The 12,059-nt window shown below is 37.7% G+C and overlaps 1 protein-coding gene across 3 annotated transcripts in view; it reads right to left on the bottom strand.

Moving 5' to 3' along the window:
• bicc1a (BicC family RNA binding protein 1a) overlaps positions 1–12,059 on the bottom strand; it is a 53,224-nt gene that overhangs the window by 36,475 nt on the left and 4,690 nt on the right. For all 3 annotated transcript variants that reach the window (XM_079833091.1, XM_079833090.1, XM_079833092.1), the window contains exon 2: positions 7,992–8,038. In XM_079833091.1, coding sequence (XP_079689217.1) covers positions 7,992–8,038 — 47 coding nt within the window. The remainder of the gene's footprint in view (positions 1–7,991; positions 8,039–12,059) is intronic.

Here is a 12,059-nt window from a genome sequence, read left to right as displayed (position 1 = left end):
CATGTTATTGAAAAGACACATTCAGTTTTTAATTGTAGTGCTTATTCTCTAGCTGAACGAAATTATTGTATTACTATAAAAATTAAACCGATGTTGGGGGGAGCCACGGTGGGCAGCGAAGCAAGTGCATTCTGGGAGTTGTTGTCTTTCATCCCCATGAGACAAAAATACATTTTCTGTCACAGACTAGAAGGCACCAAATTCAAAAATAATTTCACATTTCTACTACATAAATGACCCAGTTTAAATACAAAGCTTAATGCTAAATCACTGAAGTTACCCTTTAATGTCAGACTGCACTGTATGGCAATCAAGACGCATTAACAACGGATGCACACAAGAAGACTTATCCGTAGTTTTACATCAATCCGTGACACGGTCAGTAATGTGAGCAAGCCTGCAGCACTCCTCTCAGAAACTGAAGCCTCCGCGCCTCGATCGCCCCCAGGTGGTTGGTCCCAGTATAGCTCATAAGCCCGCCCCTCCGTGTTTTCTAATGGACAAACTAAACAATCAAAACAATCAAACTAAAAAAATCATAATTTTTTAAAGTTTAGTTTTAGTTAGTTATTTGATGCTATAAAAACAGGGGGTGTGACGTCATGATTGACAGCTGAGATTGACGGCTTCTCTGAGTGAAGTTGTGACTGAGGCACTAAGAGACTTTTTTCGGGATTTTTGGGAGGAGATTGGAGCTTTAGCCTTAATTTCTACATTTCCATAACTGTTTATTTCACACCAACATAATGGATTGTTCTGCATCTGTGAGAGTGTGAGCGGGCTATTGATATCACACCTCTACTTCCTGCTCTCTACTGCACAGACTCCAGTCCCGAGATCACTACTGCGCAGACTCGGTCCCAAATCTGCGCAAGATGTCAGCGCCATATTTGGACCTCCGGAGACTTCAGTTACTGCAGGGGAAGCCATTGAAGTCGCGTCGTCCATATTTTTTTACGGTCTATGGATGTGAGCAGCATTTACATGCAAGATAGAAACAGTGGCTAGCAAACAAAAGCGTTCATTTTGATCATCTTGAAAGAAAACTGTATGGAGCAAGTGGTAGTTTGTTTTTGTCGCATTAATTTCATCATCAGGTTCAGCACTCCTGTTGGTTTTTGATTCAACGGTTGTCTCAGAAGTCACACTGCAGGCCTGTGCATCAAATCTTCTGAGTCTGACACTGCCAGAAATTCTTCAGAGGTAAAATTTGATCGCAATGGTCATTAATCGGTTGTTGGTGAACATGTCAAACTAACGACCAAAGACTTCAGATTTTGGCCCAGGATCAGAGGAATCTTTTAGGAATGACAAAATTTGTCTTAGTCTCAGACGACCAAACTGCGGGTAAAATCGTACAGTGTGTGAATCCGGCTTTAGTGGCACATTAAGAATTAAAGGGATACTCCTCCCAAAAACATTTCTGTCAGGACCACTATCGTCAAAGATGATTGATTGACTAATAGCATACAGTTTGGCGGTATGGTTCCGTTCTGGGCAAGAATAGGGAGCAGTAATAACCCCCCTTAGGGTAAACCATAGACTGTAAAAAAATATGGCCGTAGTGTCCGTGACGTCACCCATAGGATTCTGATGAGCCATTCTGAAGCGCAAAGTATGGACAAGATGGCCGTTGTCATCTTGGCCGCGTGTCACTCCCGGATAACAGAAAATGGGCAAAAAGGCGGGACGTGGGCGGAGCTTAAGTGACACAATGACTAACAGACAGCAGATAAATGGCTATCAAGTGGCCACGCCCTTAATTATGCAGAACTTTAATGCTTCATATAATGTAAACGAATGAGTTATAAAAAAATTCACCCCCCTCACAGTTGTCATGAAGGGCAAAATTAGCCGTATAGACCAAAACCACAATTTGTACCAGGCTGTAAACATGTTTTAATCTGCTGTAAAGTTGGCCATTTTAACATGGGGCTCAATGAGATTCTGCTCCCTTCTGGAGCCTGTCCCTAGCGGCCAGTCGATGAATTGCAGTTTAAGGCACTTCCGTATTGGCTTCAAGAGAAACTGCAGGAGGTTGCCGCTTGGGGTAAAGAGAACAGAACCAACATAATGTATTGCAGATATAATTAATGCCGATATTAAATGTACAAAATAAGTTGGGAATTTAGTCTGATTCAAGGGGAATCAGAATACCAAATCCTGACTGGACAAGAGGAGGAGCTGGGGATGGAGGAGGGTAAATGAGCTTTGGAGAACATGATAGCTGCTGATAGTAGTGAAGGAGCTTATATATGCTGTGATAGACCTCGTATTCCTATAGGTAGACGTGATCAGCTGATGCAAGCTTGACTAACATGACCAGCCAGAAAAGATGCTACGCTTGATTTCTGTCATCATTTACTCACCTTCATGTTGTTTCAAATGTGTATGAATTTCTTTTTAATTGGGAACCAAACAACATTGGAGCCCATTGACTTCCATTGTATTAAGTAAAAACACAGACATTTCTCAAAATATCTTCTTCTGTTCCACAAAGGAACATACAGTCAGAAGTCATACAGGTTTAGAACAACATGAGGGGGAGTAAATGATGACAGAATTTACATTTTTGAGTTTAACATACATGTGTGGTGTTTGGTTTGACAGACTGACTTATTATTATTATATAAACCACCGTTCAAAAGTTTAGGGTCAGTAAGATTAATTTTAAGTAATTAATACTTTTATTTAGCAAATATGCATTAAAATGATCAAATGTGAAGTCTTGAACTGTCTATTCATCAAATAATCCTAAAATAATTGACAAAAGACATTTAAAAGTATATTAAAAATAGAAAAGTTATTTTAAATATTTATAATAAAAAATGCATAATCACTAAATAATACATAAAAATAATATTTTAAAATATTGTTTTACTGTACTTGTATGATCAAATAAATGCAGAATTGAGCAGGCTTTTTTATATATTTAAAAAACTTTTTTTGTGAATTGAGTAAATATGCAGAATAATTGTGTAAAACAACAGTAAAAGAACAGTGAAGAGATTGGCAGAGACCAACTACCGCTGTGGTTATGTTTGAGATAATGATAATGATGGAGACAAAGACGGACAAAGAGACAGAGAATGGCTGAAAAGCACAATTGAACAACAGGCATAATTCCAACCCTTTCACTGCAGGGAAGGGAAACTCAACAAAAGGTTTAAATCACTGAAATGATTACTCTCAACTGCCTGCCTACCCCCCACCCAAAAAAAAATAATTCCCCACTATCAAAATCATCAGATATTTGTGTGTGTTTTCTCCATTAATCTTTGCTTGTGGCTGATTCTCAGAAAACCAAAGCATAGACACCATCTGACAGGACAAAATAGCGACAACCGCTGGACAGAACAAAGTTGCCACTCCACATTCTTTCATTTTTTGATAATCTTTTCGGACGTACAGTATATCCTAATGATCGGCCGCTACTATGGCAGTTTCATTGTGACTTAAAAAAAAAAACAGGTTACATACAGACCAAACCGCAAACTGACAATAAAAGTGATCCTTGTGTCGGCATTGTTTACACATCATTCATGAAGAACAGAATCATCAAGTCTGCTGGTACTTGATCTCTAACAAAGACTAATTCTCTGCTAGACATCATTGCAAACATGACATACATACAAGAAAATTATATATATATATATATATATATATATATATATATATATATATATATATATATATATATATATAACATGACATACATACAAGAAAAAAATAAATAAATATATACATAACATGACATACAAGAAAAAAAAATGATATATATATATAATATATCTCAGGCAGTATAAAATGGTACATGTATCCATATATCCATATCCATATATATATATATATATATATATATATATATATATATATATATATGGATATGGATATGGATATATGGATACATGTACCATTTTATACTGCCTGAGAACTGGCATTTACAAAGAAAAGATAACCACAGAGGTTTTCTGGATCAACCATGGAAAGACAGCAAAAGTGCAAGTGAGGACAGAAACCAGTGATCATATCAATACTGCAACCAGAGTAGTGCTGTTCATAGACTATATGCAAACCTCAAATCATCTAAGCCAAACCAAGAATATTTTGACAATTTCATTGGCCCTTGTTATCTCTGTTTATTAGAAACCTAAGCAGGGATAATTGTTTGGGCCAAATCAATCATCATTCTGAATTGGCCCCTTCATCGAGCATCTTTGGTCAGGTTTATTGTGTTTGAAGAAGCCTTACCGCAAGCTCTCTCACACACAAAAACATGCTAGAAACACCAGCATGCTACTGAAACAAGGATGATAGTTGTGATCGAGTTTGTGTGTTAAACAGCTACAGCCTGTGATGCATGAGATGGGAGATATACTCCCATCCTGCTTTGAAACAAATGCTGAAATTGATAACAACAAAAACAACAACAACAACCACCATGTATTGGTCATTTGAACATAATAAAGTAAAGCAAATAGAGTTGGGACACTTAAGCTTAAAGGGATACTTCGCCCAAAATTTTTACCAGAAAGGTACTAAAACATTGTTACAAAAGTCCATATGACTCCTAGTCTGGTCTTACCAGACTCTTGTACATTTCATTTGTACAGAGAGTCTGGCCACTCTCCTTTGACAAGCATTTACTTCCTTGAAGGCGGGCACTCAGTTGAAGTTTAAAACTATTGGATCTGCCAAGAGGCACTCTGGACCTGCCATAACCAGTCGCTAACGTTTGGTCACGACATACATGTCATCTCAAACTAGCACACAACATCAACGTCAACGTTCTCAGCCACTCCCTCTGTTCGCTGGACCGGTTAAAATTTGACCAGAGAAAACCAGAGAATATACTGCAATCCCAGACAGAGTACTGAAGGAAAATGAAAATTGAGAGGAAGTACGTAGGAGGGCGGAGCCAGGCTATATGATTCCGGTGGTTCAACCTTAATTTTATGAAGCGATGAGAATACTTTTTGTGCGCAAAAACTAACAAAAATAACAACTTTACGATGTTTCTCCTACCTTTCTGGGCCTTTAAAGTGTTAATTAAATTGCTGTCTATGGAGGGGTCAGAGAGCTCTCGGATTTCATCAAAAATATCTTAATTTGTGTTCCGAAGATGAACGAAGGTCTTATGGGTTTGGAATGACATGAGGGTGAGTAATTCATGTAATTAAACATTTTGGGTGAACTATCCCTTTAATAATCTCACTATGTACATACAAACTTAAAGGGGGGAGGGGGTCTAATGCTATTTCATGCATTCTGACTTATTTACACTGTTAAAGAGTTGGATTCTCATGCTAAACATGGCCAAAATTAAAAAAATATATATATTTGGACGTATGATGGAGTATACACATGTGAACTAGAGCAAGAGCATGCCCATCAATGTGCTTCGTTTGGGTTACGGAAGAGAGTTTGGCTGTTTTCGGAAAGAATCGGGATAGCGTATCTGTCTTTTATAAATCTGGTAAAACTAAAAACTCTTCGGAGATATGAAGGATGCAATACTACTCTATAGTAGGGATGCCACAATTCTCAATATAATATTGAACCGTTCGGTACGGCACTCACGGTTCAATACGCGCTTGTGAATTGCGGTTTTTCGGTTTTGCATTGAATTAATTATCTTTCTGCAAATTCTATCATTTTCCTCCATCCCAATACTGAACAACGCGACATACATTCACATCACACGTTAGTGGTAGAGTTATACTCACGGAACACTATAGATATTCACAATCAAGAAAGTTCATTATTTGCATGCGTTTTAAAGCCTTGCCGCTCATTCGCGTGCACGGTTTTAACATGCTTTTCCGAGCACGCGCACTAAACGCCTGTCAAACACGTGATTACTGAACTAAGTAGTCGTCTTACTGCGCTAATACTGTCAAATACACACAAGGTTAACATAAACACAGTCGGTTATGTCTAAAGTGAAAGTAAAATCGCGTGTGTCTGTATATTAGATGCACGGAGGTCTTAAATTGACAGCAGTGCAGTAGTGAACACGCTGTCCTTATAGGGACAGTTCACCTCTAAAATTATGTCATTATTTACTCACTCTAATGTTGTTCCAAACCTTTATTCATTTCTCGATGACAGAATTTTCATTTTTTAATTAACTATCCCTTTAATGTTAATACAACAACAAAAGACAAAGAGAAAATCACTCATTGCTCTTGACTGAAAAACTAATAAAGTATAGCTTTAATAAGAATCAATGTATATTTTATAGTGAAGTCTATGTAGTGTTTTATTTTTACATTTATTAATTCAATTTCATACTTAAATACTGCTCTGAGCTGCCAGTGTAAATCTTTATATATATTTATTTTATATTTTACAATACACTAGGAATCTGTACAAGGTTTTAAGTTTAAGTAAGGGTTTTCAATTATTTTAAGTAAAATAAAGAAAGTATTGCAATAAAAAAATAAGTCTTCTTTCTCCTTAACCTCTTGCTATTCCTGTCGCCTAAGAATAGAATAACAAAAAACTGATGTGACAAGCCATCAGAACCGAACCGAACCGAAAACCATGGTTAAAACCGAGGTATGTATTGAACCATGGACTAACTGTATGGTTGCATCCCTACTCTATAGGTACTGAAAATGAACATGAGATTGGCAGAAACTGTGTGTTATGTACTCTTTAACCACTATAGACATTATAAATGTACTGTTATTTAATTTGTGCTAGCTGAATAAAAGTATTGAGCCTTTGATATATAAAAGATCATTGTGATGTAAGAATATCCTGTAAGTCTCAGAGCTGAAAACTTCCTTGTTAGTCAAAGAAAAGCTTTTATTGACACCAGGCCCAGAAAACGATAGATCTCAGAATATGTCGACCCTTGATGCCATCGTACGCTGAAACGCCGCCTCAAGCCCGCCCACCGACTCGTGGAGCTAAACGGATCATGCTACAGAGCAATAAACATGACGGTTCCAGCTCATGTGCGTAAGTCATTGCGTGTTTGTTCGCTTAATTTCACCGCGGAATTGTTTGTAAACAAGATACAGGTCGAGACTGGATTTGCAGGCATATTGAGATTAAAACACTATGGTGTGCCTTCTATATTGGATCAGACAAGATTGGTGCACACTTATGTGAGTAAAACATGTTTTTTTATGAGTGATAGTACTGATTATGTGTACGTGTCTAACTGAACATACCTTAGCACGCTGTCACAGGCTGGAGAATCCTTTATTTGAGGTGTTATTGGTTCATTCGTGATCAGACTCAGACTTGTAACGTTATGGGCCAGGGCTCGCAAAGCCCAACGTCCCGGGGCTATGTGTTTTTCAGACGGGCTACCAAAACGAAACCCGGCCTGCCGACGGGCTGTCTTAAATAGTGAAATAAGATTCCTTTCTTGCACGTGTGTGTGTGTGTGTATACGCCACGGTTTGCGCTTATATCCACCGATCGGGCGGGCCAAGTAATAAAAAAATAACATTCCAATCAATCGCGGGTGGATGAGAGATAAATAATTGTGTTTGTTTGATAAAGAAATTTTGCGAGTCCTGTGAGCGTTTCCCCACACGCTCTCAAAACAATTCCCACATGTACTGAGGGGAGCTGAAGCTCATTAAATATGCAAATCTTATCCAATCCTAGCCGTGGGCGTTTACTTCCAAGACTTCAGTGCGGTAGGCCCATAGAAACCGAGCGTTTCTTGAGAGAGGCTCAAAACCAGGGCAGAAAATAGCCTATTACTCATTCATTATGATGTTTTTGAATGTAAAAACCATGCGAACGTCATAAGTTGACCTCAGACAACAGTATAACATTTTTTTAAAAAGCTAGTTCAAGACCCCTTTAATTACTGTCCCCAAACTTTTGAATGGTAGTGTAGATCAAAAGAACAGGTGAAAAGACTTTGAGGCTTAAATAATTGCTATAACCTTTACTCTTTGAATCGAGTTTTTAACCCCTGAAATTTCATGGGAATAAACAAAAATAAACAAATTGACTCTCACCTTCTGAAAAAAATCCTCGCCTCCATTTATCCTTCCCTCACTGGCTGCTGTGTGAAAAAAAGAGAGAGATGTTTACATTACCAAGAGCAAGAGACTTTTATTTCACAATTATTTCAGTTCACTAAATTGTTGACATTTTTTAATATTATTAAAGGCATGAGAAGCCATGCTATATTGTGAATTCGTTTTAGGTGCTGCTAGGCACGATGTGAAAAGCACACAAGTTTCAATCCCAGATTCACATACTTACACAAGATGTATTCAAACACAACCACAAAACACACACATACAAGAATCCGGCAGCAGCATTCTCACAGCCTGCTGAAACTAAATGCATTTCATATGTCACACGCATGCTTGTCTTTTACACACGCACACACAAGCAACTGTATGCAAGCTCACACTATCATGAGTAATAGCTGACAAAAAAACACTTCATAAATCTTCATAAACACACACTTGCAGAATCCCACATGGGGCTTGCATATGACTTACGCATGTAAAGCATGTGTCGAAACTGATTTTTGACACTAGAAAAAGTCAATCAAAACTAACTACTACAATCATCTAGATACATTTTTCGCCCATTATCAGATTTCAGATCACTTAAATATGTAATACGTAATTAAAGTGTGATTTTGAAAAACTCAAATGTGTAATGACTCAAAGTCAGGTGCGATAAAATCATTGGGTTCACAGGCAAATCTGAGAATTTGTTTGCTTTGGTGGGACGCTGGGTCTCCAGATGTTAAACATTGTATGAAAATTAGTTAAACATTGTACGAAATTAAACATTCATGTGTATGTGTCTGAATGGGGAGCTTTCCTGCACTTTACTTTACCTATAACATTGAAATATGGATTTCATAGGAGTTCAGAACAACACACCCCAAATGGGAGGAAATAAAAGGGTTAGAAATGAGACAATCTTGTCATCTAAACCTCTAAATGACCCTAAAATCACAAGCAAAAGCACATCCACCCATTTCTCCATGAAATTCACTACATTTCCAGATCAAAACAAGGATAGAAGGAGCTACTATTACAAGTTCCCATCTCATTTAACCAAAGTTTGTTGAACCCTCCTCATTGCACAGGCTAGAAGCAATGCTTGGAGTTATACGGCAATTATGACATTTTGAGATTCTTTTGGAAAACATAGAAATGGTATCATCACAATTTCTCCACAGTAAGATCTGGCATGTAGTGGAGAGAAAGAGAGATGAAAACAACAGTGATGGACAGAGAAATAGACAGAAATGGTTTTAATCTTCCAAACCCCTGCATTCCCAAAACAAAATCTATTTAAATATTTTAATTTATTGATTCTACTTAATTACACTTTGATTGTACCCCATTTTAATAAGTTATTTTCCAGATAACTAGCACCAACAATGTAAACAGGATGAAAGAATCTTAAAAAGTAAGCCTTTTTTTTTTTTTTTTTTAAATGAGTGGAAGGAGACAGACATTATAGCTCACACAAGTCTGATCCCAAGTTTGGCTCAGGGTAAAGTGAGGATGCAAGAGTTCACTCTCTAAAGTTGTGAAATCTGAGAAAATCCATTTCACATCTCTCCTGTTAGAAGCTGTAAATTGAACAGTAAATTGTAAAATCAACAGTTTCATGAGATGTTTGGACTATGCAGTATCTGTGCATATGGTCACTCATCTGTACAGCATGTAACAGATTAACACCTCTGAAATGAACCTGTCTCTACTGTTGACAGACCGACACATAAACGACACTGTGTTCCACAAATATATTATATACAAGCACTAGAATGTTACTTTAATATCATACAGCTGATTCTCTCAGATATCATACTCACATTCTAATACCCACATCCAATTAAAAACATGTACTGAGTCTCACACACAGAGAAAAATATGAAAATAGCCATCCTTAAACCAGACAGAAATGTTAAATGCAGTGTGTATGTTGATTTCAGCTCTTTCTTGTGCTCTATTTAGGATATGGGTCACAAAAATTCCCCTGCGTTTGAGTTTCTGCTCTAATGAAACAGCTTCTCACACACATACAGAGTCGTGTTTGATTATAGCACAGCTCCTGTAAACTATATGTGTGTTAGGAATGTGATGAGTACGTGAGTGTAAGAATAAAACTGTATAATTTGAGTGCATTTCTCCTGGATAATCCTGGAACTTCCCTTCAACCCCAGAGCTCAGAGAGTGGGCGAGAGATCAGAGAAACAGAACCACGATCAGAATCTGGATTCAAATCTTAACTATTAACAGTCTGAGATGCCATGGCCTATACCACCATTCAAAAGTTTGTGGCCAGTAAGACTTTTTTTTTTGTTGACAAAAATGAATACTTAAATTCAGCAAGGATACATTAAATGGATCAAAATGACAGTAAACAGTGACATTTATCTTGCAAAAGATTTGTATTTCAAATAAATTTTCTATTTTTGAAAAATGTAATAAATTTTTTTCAAATAATGCTGAAAAAAGTATCACAGCTTCCACAAAAATATTAAACAGCACAACTATTCTCTATATTAATGATAACAATAAGACATGTTTCTTGGGTAGCATATCAGCATATTAGAAAGATTTCTAATAAGGATCATGTGACACTGAAGTAATGGTTGTAATTAATGACATGTATATATATAGACCCCTGAAGGTGTGCTGGGGTATCTGGCACCAAGATGTTAGCAGCAGATCCTTTAAGTCCTGAAAGTTGCATGGTAGGGTGTCCATGGATTGGACTTGTTTGTTCAGCACATCCCACAGATGCTCGATTGGATTGAGATGTGGAGAATTTGGAGGCCAAGTCAACACAACACAACACCTCAAACACAACGTTGTTGTGCTCCTCAAACCATTCCTGAACCATTTTTGCTTTGGGGCAGGGCGCATTATCCTGCTGAAAGAGGCCACAGCCACCAGGGAATACCGTTTCCACTAAAGGGTATACATGGTCTGCAACAATGCTTAGCATGGGCACCCTGAATGAACTGCGGCCATGCATCCCCATATGCAACAAACTCTGTTGCACTGTGTGTATTCTGACACCTTTCTATGAGAACCAGCATTAAAGGGATAGTTCACCCAAAAATGAAAATTAGCCCATAATTTACTCACCCTCCAGTCATCCTAGGTGTATATGACATTCTTTCAGTTTTATGTTACAAAAGTCCAGGCTAATCCAAGCATTAGAATTGGATTAATAGTTGCTCTGTTTTTGAAGTCCATAAAAAGTGCATCTGTCCGTCAAATAACGTGCTCCACACGGCTCCGGGGTGTTAATAAAGGCCTTCTGAAGTGAATCGAAGCGTTTGTGTAAGAAAAATATCCAGATTTAAAACTTTATCAAGTAAACTTTCGGCCGACCGCCTTCTGTGGAAAAGTGTTGAAAGTTAAGTGAAACTCAAGATGCGTACGTGACGTCATGACGAGCCTACCTGGTCGCGTTAGTCTTTCGAGCAGCAGAGGAACTTTCAACATTTTTTCCATAAATTGAACAGGGAAGGCGGTCGGCCGAAAGTTTACTTTATAAAGTTTTAAATATGGATATTTTTCTTACACAAACGCATCGATTCGCTTCAGAAGGCCTTTATTAACACCCCAGAGCCGTGTGGAGCACGTTATTTGATGGACAGATGTCGCCGGTTCACCACTGTTTTAGCAACTTTTGATAGATACTGACCACTGCAGACCGGGAACACCCCACAAGAGCTGCAGTTTTGAAGATGCTCTGACCCAGTCGTCTAGCATCACAATTTGGCCCTTGTCAAACTTGCTCAAATCATTACATTTGCCCATTTTTTCTGCTTCTAACACATCAGCTTTGAGGACAAAAATGTTCACTTGCTGCCTAATGTATCCCACCCACTAACAGGTGCCGTGATTGAGAGATAATCAGTGTTATTCACTTCACCAGTCATAATGGTCATTATGTTATGCTTGATTGGTGTGTGTGTGTGTGTGTGTGTGTGTGTGTGTATGTATATGTATATGTATATGTATATGTATATGTATATGTATATGTATATGTATATGTATATGTATATGTATATGTATATGTATATGTATATG

This window comes from Gobio gobio (genome assembly GCF_949357685.1).
Source record: "Gobio gobio genome assembly, chromosome: 13".
Lineage (NCBI taxonomy): Eukaryota > Metazoa > Chordata > Actinopteri > Cypriniformes > Gobionidae > Gobio > Gobio gobio.
The sequence above is the reverse complement of the archived record's forward strand: the minus strand, read 5'-3'. Positions and strand labels throughout refer to the sequence as shown.